This window comes from Oncorhynchus tshawytscha, linkage group LG25 (assembly GCF_018296145.1).
Source record: "Oncorhynchus tshawytscha isolate Ot180627B linkage group LG25, Otsh_v2.0, whole genome shotgun sequence".
Classification (NCBI taxonomy): Eukaryota; Metazoa; Chordata; class Actinopteri; order Salmoniformes; family Salmonidae; genus Oncorhynchus; species Oncorhynchus tshawytscha.
In genome coordinates, this window is record NC_056453.1 from 7,206,610 (window position 1) to 7,227,988 (window position 21,379).

Genomic DNA, 21,379 nt, shown 5'->3' on the forward strand with positions numbered 1-21,379 from the left:
GTTGTTGACAAAAGTCCATCTATCATTTCCTCAAATAATTCATGGATTTTAGCAATAAAATCCCGCGTGCCCCTTCTACATCTGCTCAGGTAAATCCTATGATATATCTTATTTGAGTTTTAATCGTTCAATTATGTCCTTGTAGAAAGTCCTGGTATGTTTTTCTGTTCTCAAGATGTTCAGTCTGAGTGCTGAATACCGTCAGACTGTAGAGCGGTGCTGGGACAAGAACTACTACAATGAGCAGGTAAAATTAAATCATCTTCATTTCAGAAAACACTTACACCATATCGAAAGTGTATGTTACAGTGTAGTAAATGTGAATGTTGTAGTGAGTGAACGTTATTTATGATAAGACTTACATGGGGAAAATCGAACCATTCTGAAATGAAAATGGATGGCCCTCCCTTCAGCAAAATATATTTGACCTAAAACCCTACTTTAAAATATAGTGACCCTCCCATATACCCAAAATATGAACTAAAACTAAGTGGATAACAGATAACATGTCTACCGTTTACACTAACTTCTTGGACAGACAAGAGCTTTAGATATGACGTTTATAAATGGTTAATCATCCTGTAAGCATTAAATGGCAACATGGGAATTTTGATAGCACACAGGGCTGTGGGCCAGAAGGTTAGGGTAACATAAGGTCTAAATGTATGTCTAATTTACACATCTCAATCTGGCTTTCTGGGATCACTATATTTTTTAATTGGAAATATATATTTATTAATTGCAGCCACTGAGTTTTAAAACGGCCTATCACTCTAATATCGTTGCTTTAAATCAGAGCACGCACAAGCATTCTCTCTCCATCCATTCCATTCAAATTGCATCCTGTTTCAGATATTTACAGTATATACTGTATATTTCGCATGTTTAAACAGCACCACTCAAAAGTGTGGACACACCTACTCATTCCAGGGTTTTTCTTTATTTGTACTATTTTCTACATTGTATAATAACAGTGAAGACATCAAATCTATGAAAGAACACATATGGGATCATCTAGTAACCAAACAATTATTAAACAAATCAAAATATATTTTTTATTTGAGATTCTTCAAAGTATGGACTCTTTGCCTTGATGACAGCTGTGCACACTCTTGGCATTCTCTCAACCAGATTCCAACAGTCTTGAAAGAGTTCCCACATATGCTGAGCACTTGTTGGCTGCTTTTCCTTCACTCTGCGGTCCAACTCATCCCAAACCAACTCAATTGGGTTGAGGTCGGGTGATTGTGAAGGCCAGGTCATCTGATGCAGCACTCCATTACTCTCCTTGGTCAAATTGCCCTTACACAGCCTGGAGGTGTGTTTTGGCTCATTGTCCTGTTAAAAAACAAATGATAGTCCCACTAAGTGCAAACCAGATGGTATCGCTGTAAAATGCTGTGGTAGCCATGCGGGTTAAGTGTGCCCTGATTTCTAAATAAATTACAGACAATGTCACCTGATTGGCTCAAACACATTAAGAAGGAAAGACATTCCACAAATGCACCTTTAACAAGGCACACCTGTTAATTGAAATGCATTCCAGGTGACTACCTCAGGAAGCTGGTTGTGAGAATGCCAAGAGTGTGCCAAGCTGTCATCAAGGAAAAAGGGTGGCTACTTTAAAAAAAATGATTTGTTTAACACCTTTTTTGGTTACTACATGATTCATGATTCATGATCCAGATCAGAGGCAGTAGGAATGACCAGGGACATTATCTTGATAAGTGTGTGAATTGGACATTTTTCCTGTACTGGTAAGCATTCCAATTGTAACTAGAACTTTTGGGTGTCAGGGAAAATGGATGGAGTAAAATGTACATCATTTTCTTTAGGAATGTAGTGAAGTAAAAGTAGTCAAAAATGTAAATAGTAAAGTACAGATTCCCCCCAAAACTACTTAAAGTATATTATCTTCAGTACTTTTCACCACTGATTCCATATGAGTTATTTCAGTTTTGATGTCTTCACTATTATTCTACAGAAAATAGTAAATAATAAAGGATAAAACTGGAATGAGTAGGTGTGTCCGAACTTGTGACTGGTACTGTAGGCTACTTAACAGCTTCTACCCACAAACCATAAGACTCCTGAACAGCAAATCAAGTGGCTACCCGGACCCCCCCTCCATTTTTACACTGCCGCTGCTCTTACTGCTGATACTCGTTTATTATCCATGCATAGTCACATTGACTCTGTAGCCCCGCACATAGACTCTGTACCGGTACCCCCTGTATATAGCCTGATACTGTTATTTTATTGTTGCTCCTTAGTTATTTGATATTTTTCTGTTTTCATCTATTTATTTTTTACTTCAGTTAATTTTAGTAAATACTTTTTTAACACTTTTTTTCCATAAAACTGCATTGTTGGTTAAGGCCTTGTAAGTAAACATTTCACTGTAAGGTCTACTACACCTGTTGTATTCGGCGCATGTGACAAATAACATTTGATTTGATTTTTGATTGGAAGAGCTTTGCACACCTGGACTGTGCAATATTTGCCCATTATTATTACTGTTTTAATTCATAAAGGTCTGTCTAGGAGGTGATGGGGATCATGGCTAGACAGCTATTTTCAAGTCTTGCCATAGATTTTCAAACAGATTTAAGTCAAAACTGTAACCTGGCCACTTGGGAACATTCACTGTCTTCTTGGTAAGCAACTCCAGTGTATATTTGGCCTTGTGTTTTAGGTTATTGTCCTGCTGAAAGGTGAATTCATCTCCCAGTGTCTAGTGCAAAGCAGGTTTTCCTCTAGGATTTGGCCTGTGCTTAGCTCCGTCCCATTTCTTTTTATCCTGATAAACTCCCCAGTCTTTGTCGATGTCAAGCCTACCCATATCATGATGCAGCCACCACGATGCTTGAAAATAAGGAGGCAGTTACTTCGTGATGTGAAGTGTTGGATTTGCACCAAACATGGGCTGCATTTAGGTCAAATAGGACGACATAATTATTAACTTGACCGTGCTTGAAGAGATATTCAATGTCTAATTGTTATTGTTACCCATCTACCAAGCACTGCCCTTCTTTACGACGCTTTTGAAAACCTCCCTTGTCTTTGTGGTTGAATCTGTGCTTGAAATTCTATACTTGACTGAGGGACCTTACAGATGTTGTTTGTACAGGGGACAGAAGAAAGGGTAGTCATTAAAAAATCATGTCATCCCCTTCAGACCTTGGGACTATACGTTTCTATATGTACAAAGCATAGATCTGAGATATTGAGCATCAAAGTGTTCACATCGCAGATCTCAGAACTGTTTTGTAGTTCATTCTTCTTTCATAACCCAGTAAGGTCCTCACCTTAAAGGTACCTAAAGTGCTGAGTATCAAAATCCTAAGCCATTTGTAAATCTGTTTTTTTAAGGGTGGGGGGTGGCTACGTTATGGCCATTCTTCTGAAAAAGTTGCGAAAAAACGTAAATGCAAAATGTAAGGTTTTGAGATAATGGGTATTATTCAAGTCCCAGATGTCAGAATTGTTTATTGATGTCTTCCTCTTCATGACTCAATAAATACAGTCCATTTGGAAAGTATTCAGACCCGTTGACCTATTCCACATTTTGTTACGTTACAAAAACATTTATAAAAATACAAAACAGAAATATCACATTTACGTAAGTATTCAGACGCTTTACTCAGTACTTTGTTGAAGCACCTTTGGCAGAGATTACAGCCTTGAAACTTCTTGGCTTTACGCTACAAGCTTGGTGCACTTGTATCTGGGGAGTTTCCCCAATTCTTCTCTGCAGATCCTCACAAGCTCTGTCAGGTTGGATGGGAGCATCGCTGCACAGCTATTTTCAGGTCTCTCCAGAGATGTTCGGTCAGGTTCAAGTCCGGGCTCTGGCTGGGCCTCTCAAGAACATTCAGAGACTTGTCCCAAAGCCACTCCTGAGTTGTCTTTGCTGTGTGCTTTGGGTGGTTGTCCTGTTGGAAGGTGAACCTTCGCCCCAATCTGAGGTCCTGAGCGCTCTGGAGCAGGTTTTCATCAAGGATCTCTCTGTACTTTGCTCCATTCATCTTTCCCTCAATCCTGACTAGTCTCCCAGCCCCTGATTCTGAAAAACATCCCCACAGCATGATGCTGTCACCACCATGCATCAGGAAGGGTGACAGGTTTCCTCCAGATGTGACGCTTGGCATTCAGGCCGAAGAGTTCTTTCTTGGTTTCATCAGACCAGAGAATCTTGTTTCTCATGATCAGAGAAAGCTTTTGGAAAAATCCAAGCGGGCTGTCATGTGCCTTTTACTGAGGAGTGGCTTCCATCTAGCCACTACCATAAAGGCCTGATTGGTGGAGTGCTGTAGAGATGGTTGTCCTTCTGGAAGGTTCTCCCATCTCCACAGAGGAACTCTGGAGTTCCTTCATATTGACCATCGGGTTCTTGGTCACCTCCCTCACCAAGGCCCTTCTCCCCCGATTGCTCAGTTTGGCTGGGTGGCCAGCTCTAGCAATAGTCTTGGTAGTTCCAAACTTCTTCCATTTAAGAATGATGGAGGCCACTGTCTTCTTGGGGACCTTCAATGCTCAACACAATCCTGTCTCAAAGCTCTACGGACAATTCCTTGCACCTCACGGCTTGGTTTTTGCTCTGACATGAACTGTCAACTGTGGGACCTTATATAGGATGCACCTGAGCTCAATTTTGAGTCTCATAGCAAAGGGTCTGAATACTTATGTAAATAAGGTATTACTGTTTTTTACCTTCAATACATTTGCAAACTTGTCTGAAAACCTGTTTTTGCTTTGTCATTATGAGGTATCGTGTGTAGATTCATGAGGAAAAGATGTAATTTAATCAATTTTAGAATAAGGTTGTAATGTAACAACATGTGAAAAAGGTCAAGGGGTCTAAATACTTTCCAAATGCGCTCTATATCACCTTACAGACAATTATTTTTTACTGACAACTCAGTATTGTGTAATTGGATTGCAGACAGAACCTAATAGCACCAAGTTAAAAGATGTTTGTTTAGACAGAACTTTCAGATTATACATTTTTTTTTCAATGTAAATGGATTTCAAGAAAAATAGGACATATCTCACATGAAAAGGACCACCTAAAAGGAATCTCTATGTAAATAACTCATTTTTGACCCAAAATGTCAGATAGAACTTTAGTTCCAAGGTCATGCCCTATTTTTTCACACCGTCCATGTAATTTATGTGATTTGTTAAGACACATTTTACTCCTTAACAAATTTAGGCTTGCCTAAACAAGGGGGTGAATACTTATGCAACGATTATATTTCAGTTATTTCATTTTTATTCATTTGTAAATGTGTTTCGTTTCACTTTTACATTGTGTATTTTGTGTAGATCATTGACAAAAGATCCCACTTTGTAACGCAAGGGGGGTACTTATGATACCCACTGTACATCATTTACACACACACACACACACACACACACACACACACACACACACACACACACACACACACACACACACACACACACACACACACACACACACACACACACTGTGCCTAGCTTGCACTGAAGTGGGTTTCAAGTTTAGTAAAATGTATGTGTTTTTTCAACTATTGTCAGTGCATCGATTTGTTCTCCTAAACAAACCGCTTAAAATTAAAACTTACTGATTCCTGTATCAAGACACTATATATCAAATTACCTTGAAAAGGAAAGATGCACATGTATTTTACCAGGTAAGTTGACTGAGAACACATTCTCATTTACAGCAATGACCTGGGGAATAGTTACAGGGGAGAGGAAGGGGATGAATGTGCCAATTGGAAGCTGGGGATGATTAGGTGGCCATGATGGTATGAGGGCCAGATTTGGAATTTAGTCATGACACTGGAGTTAATACCCCTACTCTTACAATAAGTGCCATGGGATCTTTAGTGACCCGTTTAACGCCCCATGTGAAAGCCGGGACCCTACACAGGGTAATGTCCCCAATCACTACACTGGGGAATTGGAAAGAGTCCCTTCTACTGGCCCTCCAACACCACTTCCAGCAGCATCTGGTCTCCCATCCAGGACCAACCCTGCTTAGTTTCAGATTGAAGCCAGCAGTGGGATGCATGGTGGTATGCTGCTGGCACATCCCTAGTACAAACCCCGCCCACCTGTCAATTCAGACCGGCTAAAGCAAACTCGAGGTTGTCTTTTTGACAACATGATTTGTCTTGCAGAAGAAGCTGATGAAGCAGTTTTTGGTGCTCCAGAGTCAAGGCCTCCAGAGTCATGTCCCTCACCACACCACCGTGGAGGACATGAGCAACTGGCTTGTTAAGAACAAGTCCCTGGAGCGGTGAGTACAGTTACTTGTACTATGTACCATATAATTAGGAATCAGAATACTAGAATGAACATGAACCTTCATATGACAGTATAAAAAGTCAGCCATTTTGGTAAGGGAGTTGGTAAGCCAGTGGTCAGCCAGTGCTATGATAAAATATTGTGTAAAACAATGAATTTGAAGATTATCTGCACAGTATGTTTGTTAGCTACAGTGGCGACCCGTCATTCAGGGCAGGTGGGGTAGAATTGTATCATTCCGAACTTTATCCGCAACGTTATATTACATTTTGTTGCGACTCGAGGGATACCTCTCCGTCCATTCTAGCGGCAAGCTACACAGAGGATGGAACAGCTAACGTCAGCTAGGTGGCTAACGTTAGCTAGGCTAGGGGTTAGGGGTTATGGTTAGGGGAAGGGGTATATTACATGCTAAGTAGTTGCAAAGTAGCTAAAATGTTCTAAGTAGTTGCAAAGTTGCAAATTAGCTAAAATGATGAAGTTGTCCATGTTGTGATTCGAACACGCAACCTTTGGGTCTTCCCCAACCAACCAACCTCACTCATTTTGTTTTTGGCTTAAAAACCCTTATTTCTTATGTACAGCGTAACATATCATTATTGGGGCGGCAGGGTAGCCTAGTGGTTAGAGTGTTGGACTAGTAACCAAAAGGTTGCAAGTTCATAGCCCCGAGCTGACAAGGTACAAATCTGTCCTTCTATCCCTGAACAGGCAGTTAACCCACTGTTCCAAGGCTGTCATTGAAAATAGGAATTTGTTCTTAACTGACTTGCCTAGTTAGATAAATATCATACTCATTTGAGTGTCACAGATTTATATTTACTATGTTGCGTCTAGCATTTGAGGCCAGGCTGCTGTACTGCAGTTCACCCCATTTCTTATTTATTTTCCTCCCATTCTGTAACTTTGAGGGTTTATGACAGTGCCCCTCTACTTTTATAGGACCTCAATGCCATGTTTTTTCTTTTTTACCTAAACATACAAACACCATCATATAGAGGTCATAGCAATCAGTGCACACATTTGATGAAATATAACAGAACACATGATCTGGAATGGCATTCACTCTCACGGGATGGGTTGCCAAAAATAACTAACTGAAAGCCACACTCCCAATAAGCCACAAATATGGCTGCATTGAGGCATATATAGTGGCACCATGCCACTACCTATTTAATTTGTTCATTTGTTAATTTAGAAAACAAGACAGCTCATAATTTAATCTGTTGCTTTGCTAATGTTATTTGCTGAGGGGTGTTACACAAAACACTTCAGGCGCAATTAGCTTATTACCTTCATCTAGAGTTGTAATAAAGTTGTCCAGTGTCTAATGCTGGAATGCTCCAAGATGGCATAGCAGTTCAGACGTCTTTTGTCTTGTCGTGTCCCGTATATATATATATATATTTACAACTTTCTTCTAAATACATTTTTATATATATTTTTTTACATTTTCCATAAACTCATCTTCAAAACACTCTCCTGCAACCCGCCTCACCAATTTATATTTTAAAAAAATTAAGTATTATATACCTCAAATCTGTAATCCTCCATAGAAGCTAACCAGAAGCTAACCCGAAGCTAGCCAGAAGCTAATCCAGAAGCTAACCAGAAGCTAGCCAGAAGCTAGCCTGAAGCTAATCAGATGCTAGTTAGCTTCTTTACTGGCTAATCGTTAGTATTCAGCTAACCACGGTTTGTGGTCATCAGCTATCCTTTAGCTCGAAAATCTATCGCCAGTTTTGTACGGCGCGGCTCGGACCGGAACATACCGGACCTATTTTTCTCTCCATGTCCCCGGATTTCAACCGCTAACTCTAGACATTTATACCTGGATCTCGCAGCTAGCTAGCTGCTATCCGTGTGACTATCGGCATTCGTCGATTCCGGAGCAAACATAAATTATTCCGGAGCTAGCCAGCTGAAGAGTTCCATCTGTCACTCCTGGGCTACAATCACCTATCCGGACCCATTTTACTGCCAATGCGGAGCCCCACCGGGCCTTCTCAACTGGACTACCGACGTTATCTACCCGTGGGAGTTATCCGGCTGGCTCCTCCGTCGCGACGTTACCTGAACGCCCATCTGCGGTCCGCTAACCGTTAGCTGTCTTATCGGCTGCTATCTGAATAGACCTAATCGGACAATTTTTTTTATATATTTTTTTTCTTTTTTTCTTGGGCCTCTATAACTATATCTATTGTTTTTTTTGCGAATTGGATTCGTCACCTCTACCACACGGAACCCCACTAATCCTACCGACGGAAACGCACGAGGTGGCTAATAACAGACCTCCATCCTATACTAGCTTGCTACCGATGGCCCGGCTAGCTGTCTAAATCGCCGTGATCCCAACCAACTTCACTACTCACTGGACCCTTTTGATCACTCGACTAAGCATGCCTCTCCTTAATGTCAATATGCCTTGTCCATTGCTGTTCTGGTTAGTGTTTATTGGCTTATTTCACTGTAGAGCCTCTAGTCCTGCTCACTGTACCTTATCCAACCTATTAGTTCCACCACCCACACATGCGATGACATCTCCTGGTTTCAATGATGTTTCTAGAGACAATATCTCTCTCATCATCACTCAATACCTAGGTTTACCTCCACTGTATTCACATCCTACCATACCTTTGTCTGTACATTATACCTTGAAGCTATTTTATCGCCCCCAGAAACCTCCTTTTACTCTCTGTTCCAGACGTTCTAGACGACCAATTCTTATTGCTTTTAGCCGTACCCTTATCCTACTCCTCCTCTGTTCCTCTGGCGATGTAGAGGTGAATCCAGGCCCTGCAGTGCCTAGCTCCTCTCCTATTCCCCAGGCGCTCTCTTTTGATGACTTCTGTAACCGTAATAGCCTTGGTTTCATGCATGCTAACATTAGAAGCCTCCTCCCTAAGTTTGTTTTATTCACTGCTTTAGCACACTCTGCCAACCCGGATGTTCTAGCTGTGTCTGAATCCTGGCTTAGGAAGACCACCAAAAATTCTGAAATTTTCATCCCAAACTACAACATTTTCAGACAAGATAGAACTGCCAAAGGGGGCGGTGTTGCAATCTACTGCAAAGATAGCCTGCAGAGTTCTGTCCTACTATCCAGGTCCTACTATCCAACTTCTACTTTTTCTGTCCTACTATCCAACTTCTACTTTTAAAAATCCACCTCTCTAAAAACAAGTCTCTCACCGTTGCCACCTGCTATAGACCACCCTCTGCCCCCAGCTGTGCTCTGGACACCATATGTGAACTGATTGCCCCCCATCTATCTTCAGAGCTCGTGCTGCTAGGCGACCTAAACTGGAACATGCTTAACACCCCAGCCATCCTACAATCTAAGCTTGATGCCCTCAATCTCACACAAATGTTCAATGAACCTACCAGGTACCTCCCCAAAGCCTTAAACACGGGCACCCTCATAGATACCATCATAACCAACTTGCCCTCTAAATACACCTCTGCTGTCTTCAACCAAGATCTCAGCGATCACTGCCTCATTGCCTGCATCTGTAATGGGTCAGCGATCAAACAACCTCCACTCATCACTGTCAAACACTCCCTGAAACACTTCAGCGAGCAGGCCTTTCTAATCGACATGGCCGGGGTATCCTGGAAGGATATTGATCTCATCCCGTCAGTAGAGGATGCCTGTTTTGTTTTTTTAAATGCCTTCCTAACCATCTTAAATAAGCATGCCCCATTCAAGAACTTTAGAACCAGGAAAAGATATAGCCCTTGGTTCTCCCCAGACCTGACTGCCCTTAACCAACACAAAAACATACTATGGTGTTATGCATTAGCATCGAACAGCCCCCGTGATATGCAGCTGTTCAGGGAAGCTAGAAACCATTGTACACAGGCAGTTAGAAAAGACAAGGCTAGCTTTTTCAAGCAGAAATTTGCTTCCTGCAACACTAACTCAAAAAAGTTCTGGGACACTGTAAAGTCCATGGAGAATAAGAACACCTCCTCCCAGCTGCCCACTGCACTGAAGATAGGAAACACTGTCACCACTGATAAATCCACCATAATTGAGAATTTCAATAAGCATTTTTCTACGGCTGGCCATGCTTTCCACCTGGCTACTCCTACCCCGGTCAACAGCACTGCACCCCCCACAGCAACTCGCCCAAGCCTTCCCCATTTCTCCTTCTCCCAAATCCAGTCAGCTGATGTTCTGAAAGAGCTGCAAAATCTGGACCCCTACAAATCAATCTGGACCCTTTCTTTCTAAAAATTATCTGCTGAAATTGTTGCCACCCCTTTTACTAGCCTGTTCAACCTCTCTTTCGTGTCATCTGAGATTCCCAAAGATTGGAAAGCAGCTGCGGTCATCTCCCTCTTCAAAGGGGGGACACTCTTGACCCAAACTGCTACAAACCTATATCTATCCTACCCTGCCTTTCTAAGGTCTTCGAAAGCCAAGTCAACAAACAGATTACCGAGCATTTCGAATCTCACCATACCTTCTCTGCTATGCAATCTGGTTTCAGAGCTGGTCATGGGTGCACCTCAGCCACGCTCAAGGTCCTAAACGATATCTTAACCGCCATCGATAAGAAACATTACTGTGCAGCCGTATTCATTGATCTGGCCAAGGCTTTCGACTCTGTCAATCACCACATCCTCATCGGCAGACTCGACAGCCTTGGTTTCTCAAATGATTGCCTCGCCTGGTTCACCAACTACTTCTCTGATAGAGTTCAGTGTGTCAAATTGGAGGGTCTGCTGTCCGGACCTCTGGCAGTCTCTATGGGGGTTCAATTCAGGGTTCAATTCTTAGACCGACTCTCTTCTCTGTGTACATCAATGATGTCGCTCTTGCTGCTGGTGAGTCTCTGATCCACCTCTACGCAGACGACACCATTCTGTATACTTCTGGCACTTCTTTGGACACTGTGTTAACAACCCTCCATGCCATACAACTCTCCTTCTGTGGCCTCCAATTGCTCTTAAATACAAGTAAAACTAAATGCATACTCTTCAACCGATCGCTGCCTGCACCTGCCCGCCTGTCCAACATCACTACTCTGGACGGCTCTGACTTAGAATACGTGGACAACTACAAATACCTAGGTGTCTGGTTAGACTGGTTAGAACTCTCCTTCCAGACCCACATTAAGCATCTCCAATCCAAAGTTAAATCTAGAATTGGCTTCCTATTTCGCAACAAAGCATCCTTCACTCATGCTGCCAAACATACCCTTGTAAAACTGACCATCCTACCAATCCTCGACTTCGGCGATGTAATTTACAAAATAGCCTCCAATACCCTACTCAACAAATTGGATGCAGTCTATCACAGTGCAAACCGTTTTGTCACCCAAGCCCCATATACTACCCACCATTGCGACCTGTACGCTCTCGTTGGCTGGCCCTCGCTTCATACTCGTCGCCAAACCCACTGGCTCCATGTCATCTACAAGAACCTGCTAGGTAAAGTCCCCCCTTATCTCAGCTCGCTTGTCACCATAGCATCACGCACCTGTAGCACGATCTCCAGCAGGTATATCTCTCTGGTCACCCCCAAAACCAATTCTTTCTTTGGCCGCCTCTCCTTCCAGTTCTCTGCTGCCAATGACTGGAACGAACTACAAAAATCTCTGAAACTGGAAACACTTATCTCCCTCACTAGCTTTAAGCACGAACTGTCAGAGCAGCTCACAGATTCCTGCACCTGTACATAGCCCACCTATAATTTAGCCCAAACAACTACCTCTTTCCCTACTGTATTTATTTTATTTATTTATTTATTTTGCTCCTTTGTACATTCTTCCACTGCAAATCTACCATTCCAGTATCATACTTGCTATATTGTATTTACTTTGCCACCATGGCCTTTTTTTGCCTTTACCTCCCTTATCTCACCTCATTTGCTCACATCGTATATAGACTTGTTTATACTGTATTATTGACTGTATGTTTGTTTTACTCCATGTGTAACTCTGTGTCGTTGTATGTGTCGAACTGCTTTGCTTTATCTTGGCCAGGTCGCAATTGTAAATGATAACTTGTTCTCAACTTGCCCACCTGGTTAAATAAAGGTGAAATAAAAATAAAATAAAATAATTCAGTGCCGTTATCAGTCAACATATCTATATTGTAGCTTCGGTTAGCTTTAAAAATGCAACATTTTCTCTCAGCCTCTTGGCAAAATGTGTACAATAGCAGGAAGTTTCTGGCCCACCCAAATGTCTGGCTACGCCACTGAATCACTGTCATAGGCTCAATGGGAAATCAATGTGAAAGTAGAGGAAGGATAAAAAAGGCAGGAATGTTCAGTTGCTCTGTATTTGATTTTAAGGTTCAGAAAGGAAGCAGAGGAAGGGAATGACATAAGTCACCTGGTAAGAGATTAGAAAGATGTCTACAGTATAAGTTAAGTGGAGATAATATACAGTTAGTGTGTTATCCTTTCTAATAAACAATGTCCTTATTTAGCATTGGCTCATGGTACATTGATATCAATATTTTCCCCTCACTGCTATGGGCATTAATGGCACCCCCTGTTTCCTGTGACAGACCTGGGAGGTGAACACTCAACTCAGAATGAGGGACGTTGAACATGAGGCTTTTACTGAGTTGGCCACCGACCTTAGTCAGGCCATTAACTCACTTGACTTTACTGCTGATCTCTCCTACCTGTGAGTCACATTCACTCTTTATGTTACAGTTATTTGGTCTATGTATTATTCTATCCATCCACTGATGCTAAATGAAATGACGAGTGCAGGGGCCGATATCAATCAAACTTCATTTACTGTATGTAGCACATTCCTTACAGAGGATGCGTTTCAATCTGCATAAAAGTGTTTCCTCTTCTCTCTATCTGGCTTGTATATTTTAGAAACCCTGAGGTCTGCGATGAAGTTGTAAAAGCTCTAAAGAGCATTTCCCAGAGCCTGGCCTTCCAGCCGTACTCCGAGCTGTGCTGTCCCTCTAAGGTGGTGGTGGACATCGTGTCCAGGCTGCTCCAGGCCCTCTGGTCCTGCCAGATGGAAAGCCCCTGTGTCCAGTCCTCCATGGCCCTGAGCGACATGAGTGTCACCATAGTGCTGGCAGTAGTGGAGAACCTCTCTAGAGTTCTGAAGGCTCCTCCTGTCGCTCAAGTCTACTACTCCCGTTCCACTGGTGTCAGGATGGTCCACTCACTCAACCGTAAGATCCAGTGCCTAAGCAGCCCTGAGGACCTTAGGAGAGCTCTTTTCACCCAAAGTTCCACCTTGATCAGCACCATCATTGAAGCTGTGAGCACCAAAGTCCAGAGGCTGTTTGAAGCTCCTGCTGACTACATTCCATTAAGCTCTATCCGCAGCTGGCTATCAGAGCCCAAGGCGAGCGAGGTTCGTCCAAAGTGCCCTGACCAGCTGGTAATCTCCTCGGAGATCCTGAGGAACATCATTGGTATGATAGTTTATGTAGTCTTCGAAGGCCACCTAGAGGAAGACATCAACCTTCATTACTGGCCCCTCATAAACGACATAATCCACCAGCTGTCACTGTGTGGGGTCAAAGTCACAAAGAAAGGGGGCAAGGCCAACTGGCACATTGGCTGGTACCAGATCCTTGAGATGGTGACAAACATCCATACTCATCTTCACCACTATACTGGCACAGAGCTGGTACTAAAGTTTGCAACATCTGCCAGGGCCACCATGCTAACGAGGCACATGGTTCACCATGTGGTCGAGGAGCTGGTAAAGCTGAAGGACGTGGATGAAGGGACACCAGCTTCAGGGAGCAGTGAGGTGAGCAATAATTACAAGTGTTTATCTTTATGAAAGTCCACTCATACAAAGCATTTTTGTTGTTGTTGTTGGTAAAAAAGAAGATTTGCAATGTCGCAAATATTACATTAAATATGATGTCCTTGTTGCTTTCAGTCTGTCACAGCACCCCTAATCACTAACCCCCTCAAACTGGACAACATCACAACAACCAAGACCATGACTCCAGCTGACCTCCAGTCAGGTGAGTTAAATTGACACGGATCACTTTGACAGGTGTCCATGTCTTACTGTAATATAACTTATTAGCTAATGTTTTGAAACTAGACAGTTTCGTAATAAGTTGTGTTTGTATGAGAATGATTTTCTCCTTCTCATTTCAAGGGAATGTTGTGGTAAAACACTCAGCACCCTGCATTCCACCTGCAGGCTTTGCCCCGGCACCATGCATATTACCCCCAGGAATTGCCACTGCATCCTGCACCCCACCACTGGGATTTGCCCCGACATCCTGCCCCCCACCACCAGGCTTTGCCCCTCTATCATGCCCCCCACCACAAGGCTTTGCCTCTCTATCATGCCCCCACCACCAGGCTTTGCCCTTCTATCCTGCCCCCACCACCAGGCTTTGCCCTTCTATCCTGCCCCCACCACCAGGCTTTGCCCCTCTATCCTGCCCCCCACCACCAGGCTTTGCCCCTCTATCCTATCCCCCACCACCAGCCTTTGCCCTTCTATGCTGCCCCCCACCACCAGGCTTTGCCCCTCTATCCTGCCCCCCACCACCAGGATTTTCCCAGGTATCATGTCCCCCACCACCAGGCTTTGCCCCGACATCATGCCCCCCACCACCAGGGTTTGCCCAGGCATCCTGCCAGCCACCACCAGCCTTTGCCCCTTCCTGCCCCCCACCACCAGGCTTTGCCCCTCTATCCTGCCCCCCACCACCAGGATTTGCCCAGGCATCATGTCCCCCACCACCAGGCTTTGCCCCGGCAAAGTGCCCCCACCACCAGGCTTTGCCCTTGCATTGCAGGATTTACCCAGGCATCCCCCCACCACCAGGCTTTGCCCAGGAATCATGCCCCCCACAATCACTGTTTAACACGCCATCATGCCCCCCACCACCAGGCTTTCCCCCGGCGTCATGCCACCCACCACCAGGCTTTCCCCCGGCGTCATGCCACCCACCACTCACTATCGCGGATCATATCTGCACTCTAATTCAGAGCATCACTGCCAGATCCAACAACATCGTCAACAAGGAGTTGGAGAAGTGTATCGACTCTTATAGTAAGAGCATCTGGGCTGACACTTTCTACTGTGAGTACATGAAGATGTACCCATCACCCCAGGGGATTGAAGCCTTCTCATTTGATGAGGAGAGATTTTTAGTGGTGGCCAACATAATCGGCAGAATATTGCTGAACAACCTCCAGCTAGAGATGCTCCTCTCAGTGGAAGACTTCAATGAGGATGAAGTAGGGAGCAGTGGGGTAAGCAACGATCACAAGTGTTTATCCTTATGAAAGTCCACTCATTCAATTTTCTCTGATAAAAATACAAATAAATGTTGGTAAAGAGGAGATATGAAATGTAACAAATGTTCTGTTAAATATTGTGTCCTTGTTGCTTTCAGTCTGTGGACATGATCCGGGCAATCCCAGAGACCCCTAACCCTGATAAAGTGGTAGACATCACAACACCCCTGACCACTAATCCAGTCAACCTTGAGGTTTTGGATGAAACAGTTGTCCTTCAGTCAGGTGAGTTACACTGTCACAATCACTTTGACAGGTGATAATTTTTCACTGTAATGTAACTTACGGGCTCAAGTTTTATAACTAGACAGTTTGGTAATTAAGTTAAAGACGTCCTCCAGAGATTGTTGAACTTTTCCTGTTGAAAAGCGATATCCCAAGTATAAATCCAGTAAATTACACACACTAAAGCAGTGGTCACCAACCGGCCAATCGCAATCGACTGGTCAATCTCCAAGGCATTCCTAGTCAATCACCAAACATGTATGTAAACAACCCAACAATAAAGCCTTAAAGTTTTTATTTAAGACAGATCTTCACTTTGTTCGCCACCAACAGGCTTTGCCACGGCACACTGCACCCCACCACCAGGCTTTTCCCTGGCAACCTGCACCTCGTCGCCAAGCTTTGCCGTTAATGCCATGCAGGGCTTTGGCACCAAAGTCATCCTGAAACAAATGGTCCTGCTATTCTTGGAGAGGCTCCCTCCTTCGTCAGAGGACCTTGAGTCAGAGTTCCTGACTATCACTGATCGTATCTGCACGCTGTTTCAAAGCATCACTGCCAGATTCCACAACATTGTTAATGAGGAGCTGGAGAACTGTACCGACTCTGACAGTAAGAAGTACTGGGCTTACACCTTCTACTGGGAGTACATGAAGAGGTACCCATCATCCCAGTGCCTGGGGATTGAAGCCTTCACATGTGATGAGGAGAGATGTTTAGTGGTGGCCAAAATGTTTGCAAAGAAGATGTGTCCCAAGATGCTCCCCTCAGCAGCAGACTTCGACGAGGCTGAAGATTCAGGCAGCAATGGAGTGAGCGATAATTTCAAGTGTTAATCTTTATGAAAATCCACTCATTAAATTATCTCTGATAAAAATACAAATAAATGTCAATGTTGTGAAAAAGGAGATATGAAATGTAGGAAATGTTCTGTTAAATATTGTGTCCTTGTTGCTTTCAGTCTGTGGACTTGAACCTGGCGATCCCAGAGACCCCTAACCCTGTCAAAGTGGTAGACATCACAACACCCCTGACCACTAATCCAGTCAACCTTGAGGTTTTGGATGAAACAGTTGTCCTTCAGTCAGGTGAGTTACACTGTCACAATCACTTTGACAGGTGATCATTTTTCACTGTAATGTTACTTACTGGCTCAAGTTCTGTAACTAGACAGTTTGGTAATTAATTTAGACGTCCTCAAGAGATTGTTGAACTTTTCCTGTTGAAAAGCGATATCCCAAGTATAAATCCAGTAAAGTACACATACTAAAGCAGTGGTCACCAACCGGCCAATCGCAATCGACTGGTCGATCTCCAAGGCATTCCTTGTCAATCCCTAAACATGCATGTAAAAAACCCAACAACAGACTGATCTTCACTTTGTCCGCCACCAACAGGCTTTGAAACGGAACACTGCACCCCACCACCAGACTTTACCCCAGCACCCTGCATTCCACCCCCAGGCTTTGCCCTGGCAACCTGCACCTCGTCGCCAAGCTTTGCCGCTAATGCCATGCAGGGCTTTGGCACGATAGTCATCCTGAAACAAATGGTCCTGTTTTTCTTGGAGAGGCTCCCTCCTTCATCAGAGGACCTTGAGTCAGAGTTCCTGACTATCACTGATCGTATCTGCACGCTGTTTCAAAGCATCACTGCCAGATTCCGCAACATCGTTAATGAGGAGCTGGAGAAGTGTACCGACTCTGACAGTAAGAAGTACTGGGCTTACACCTTCTACTGGGAGTACATGAAGAGGTACCCATCATCCCAGTGCCTGGGGATTGAAGCCTTCACATGTGATGATGAGAGATGTTTAGTGGTGGCCAAATTGTTTGCAAATAAGATGTGCCCCAAGATGCTCCCCTCAGCAGCAGACTTCGACAAGGCTGAAGATTCAGGCAGCAATGGAGTAAGCGATGATTTCAAGTGTTTATCTTTATGAATGTCCACTCATTCAATTCTCTCTGATAAAAATACAAATAATTTGGGAAAAAGGAGATATGACATGCAGCAAATGTTCTGTTAAATATTGTGTCCTTGTTGCTTTCAGTCTGTGGACTTAAACCTGGCAATCCTAGAGACCCCTAACCCTGTCAAAGTGGTAGACATCACAACACCCCTGACCACTAATCCAGTCAACCTTGAGGTTTTGGATGAAACACTTGTCCTTCAGTCAGGTGAGTTACACTGTCACAATCACTTTGACAGGTGATCATTTTTCACTGCAATGTAACTTATTGGCTAAAGTTTTATAACTAGACAGTTTGGTAATTAAGTGAAAGACGTCCTCCAGAGATTGTTGAACTTTTCCTGTTGAAAAGCGATATCCCAAGTATAAATCCAGTAAAGTACACACACTAAAGCAGTGGTCACCAACCGGCCAATCGCAATCGACTGGTCGATCTCCAAGGCATTTCTAGTCAATCACCAAACATGTATGTAAAAAAACAAACAATAAAGCCATACGTTCCTATTTTTTGTATTACTTTCACGCTGTTGGTGGTAGGTGCACTTGATTCAGCAGCCCTAGCGCCGGGAAGGCATAGTGTTCCCATTTTGAACCATTTCATGTGTCTGAAGGTAGAACTCCGCCTACCCAGCAGGCGCAGAGAGCAAATCAACTGCACCTACTGTATATGCCTACCGCTGGCCAATCAGATAGCCTGCACTTTTTGCTTGAGCCATAGAATGTAAAATGAAGTATTGAACGCACAGCAAATTTCATATTGTGACACTTCAAAACCACGACAAGAGAGAGACTCAACGAATACAGCAAGGAGCTGTTCTTTTAATGAGTAAGTTTAAGTTGTTATTCAGCATTGTCAACACTTTGTTCAACACTTAAAGCCATAAAATGCGAGTTGTCCTTATTTCCACTCACGCTACAACCAGCACTGCAAGCTGTAATGAATGAGAATGGCAAAGTGTTCCGAATAGCTTGTGTTATTATTCGCGACTTGGCTTCTGTTTTTATATTGAGGGATATCTCACTCGTCATGGGAGTAACAACATGAATTGGTGCTTGAGGTGGGAATAATGCAGTGGGCCTTGAGTTTCACCCTCAGCTGGAGTGCAGAGGAGTCGGTTGAGAGGCAGCCTCACTGCTTCTCCCTCCCCTCAGACTGACCATCAGATGCAGGCCATCAGTCCTGTAAAACAATTCAAGTGAATTATTATGCTCACTCAGCTGTGCCTCCCAAATAATACAACACATTATCTAATTACCAGTGTTATCATATATTTAAAAAAAATATACATATATTATTTAAACACACGGTCTGAAAAGATCAACATTGGCAGACCAATCCAAGTGTTGCAAATATGCAGTGATAATTTATTGGGCCAAAATCCTACTGAACAAACCTCATTGCTACAGAACAGTTTTGAAATAGTTCATGTTGCATAGGTTAACTTTTTTTAAAGTCATGTTTAAAAAAAATCTGAGCGCTAGATCTGGACTTGCATTTTTACTCAGAAAGTGATCTTGACTCAGAAAGTGATTTTGACTCAGGAAAGGTTGGCGACTACTGCTCTCAAGGGGAAAATAATATGTTTTTAGCTAAATACAGTTTCTTAGAGACAACTGCCAACTTCAAGGAGCAGGCTATTCAAGATGTTGGTCTGATGGTGATCCTTTCTCGAGGAACAATAAAGAAGCAATATAGAACAAAAGATAAACGGCCCAAACCCCACACTTGTGCTATGTCATGACATACCTAGACCACCTGTTGAGAGGTGACTTTTGTTAAGTACATCAGCTGTTAACGCAGGTGAAAAGGACACTAAGAGTGCCACTTCAAGTTTTTTTGTAAGACTGATCTTAATTTTGTCCGCCACCAACAGGCTTTGCCCCGGCACCCTGCATTCCACCTCCAGGTTTTTCCCCAGTACCCTGCATTCCACCCCCAGGCTTTTCCCCAGGACCCTGCATTCCACCCTCAGGCTTTGCCCTGACATCCTGCACATCATCGCCAAGCTTCGCCACTAATGCCAAGCCAGGCTTTGGCACGAAAATCATCCTGAAACAAATGGTCCTGCTATTCTTGGAGAGGCACCCTCCTGCATCAGACGACCTTGAGTCAGAGTTCCTCACTATCGCCGATCGTATCTGCACGCTGTTTCAAAGCATCACTGACAGATTCCGCAACATCGTTAATGAGGAGCTGGAGAAGTGTACCGACTCTGACAGTAAGAAGTACTGTGCTTACACCTTCTACTGGGAGTACATGAAGAGGTACCCATCATCCCAGTGCCTGGGGATTGAAGCCTTCACATGTGATGAGGAGCGATGTTTAGTGGTGGCCAACTTGTTTGCAAAGAAATTGTACCCCAAGATGTTCCTCTCAGCAGCAGACGTCGACGAGGCTGAAGATTCAGGGAGCAATAGAGTAAGCGATGGTTTTAAGTGTTTATCCTATTAAAGTCCACTCATTCAGTTGTCTCTGATCCAAAAATGTATTGTTGTCAATATTGGTAAAAAAATAAAAAAATAGTACATCTGCAATGTTGCAAATGTTATGTTAAATAATAACTATCTTAAATATTTCATATTTTTGCTTTCAGCCTGTGGACATGAACCTGGCAATCAACGTCAAATTTGTCCCTAACCCTGTCAAGGTGTTGGAGTTGCTTCAACCCCTGTCACTGCCAGACATCAAAAAGCCCTTGACCACTATCCATGACAAAGTGCTGGACAACACAACAACACCCCTGGTTGATGCCCCAGTTAAGGTGGACAACATCACAACACCCCTGGTTGATGCCCCAGTTAAGGTGGACAACGTCACTACACCCCTGGTTGATGCCCCAGTTAAGGTGGACAACATCACATCACCCCTGGTTGATGCCCCAGTTAAGGTGGACAACATCACATCACCCCTGGTTGATGCCCCAGTTAAGGTGGACAACATCACAACACCCCTGGTTGATGCCCCCGTTAAGGTGGACAACATCACAACACCCCTGGCCACTAATCTAGTCGACCTTAAGGTTACGGATGAACCAGTTGAATTCCAGTCAGGTGAGTTACATTAACACTTTGACAGGTTATCATTTCCCTCTGTAATATAAGGTATTAGCTATTGTTTTATTTTAACATAACCTTTTTGTAACTAACTAATTTGTAACTAATTTAAGCTATTGTGATTGATCTTCTCCTTCTCATTTCCAGAAGATGTTGTGGTCATTGAACCAAAGAAAAGTAGAGTTATGAGATTCTTCTGTCGACTTTTCTGCTGCATATACGAAGATGATTTGATGGTGTGAACCTGACCAGCTTTTCAGAGGATGACTTCAGCTCACACACAAACACACGGGCGCGCACACACACATATACGCATGCACACACACACACAAACACACACACACACACACACACACACACACACACACACACACACACACACACACACACACACACACACACACACACCACAGTTGTTGTTTAACATGAGTTTATCATGTTAAATATTTCTCTATAATTTTCCCTCATTAAATATTTTATCATGTCTTCATTCAATGACTATTTTTACTATTTACAGTAGCAATCGATTTATATTGTTACTTTTTTTGTAACTATATACAGTT

General features: G+C 43.3%; 1 protein-coding gene across 1 annotated transcript; it reads left to right on the top strand.

Moving 5' to 3' along the window:
• The first annotated feature begins 128 nt into the window (after positions 1 to 128).
• LOC121840847 lies at positions 129 to 21,058 on the top strand. Its single transcript, XM_042306279.1, has 15 exons — positions 129 to 247; positions 6,171 to 6,289; positions 12,605 to 12,647; positions 12,823 to 12,944; positions 13,148 to 14,048; positions 14,184 to 14,271; positions 14,412 to 15,523; positions 15,667 to 15,793; positions 16,127 to 16,605; positions 16,755 to 16,881; positions 17,191 to 17,702; positions 17,844 to 17,970; positions 19,637 to 20,181; positions 20,357 to 20,813; positions 20,964 to 21,058. Exons 1-15 carry the CDS (start codon positions 176 to 178, stop codon positions 21,056 to 21,058), a joined length of 4,926 nt encoding a protein of 1,641 aa, XP_042162213.1. The 5' UTR covers positions 129 to 175.
• The last annotated feature ends 321 nt before the right edge of the window (positions 21,059 to 21,379 follow it).

Excerpts from the sequence above, each read along its gene's own strand:
- LOC121840847 (XM_042306279.1), top strand. The coding sequence starts at position 176 with ATGTTCAGTCTGAGTGCTGAATACCGTCAGACTGTAGAGCGGTGCTGG. Across the intron at positions 248-6,170 it reads AGAACTACTACAATGAGCAG|AAGAAGCTGATGAAGCAGTT; the intron begins GTAAAATTAAAT and ends TTTGTCTTGCAG. Across the intron at positions 20,182-20,356 it reads AAGATTCAGGGAGCAATAGA|CCTGTGGACATGAACCTGGC; the intron begins GTAAGCGATGGT and ends TTTTGCTTTCAG.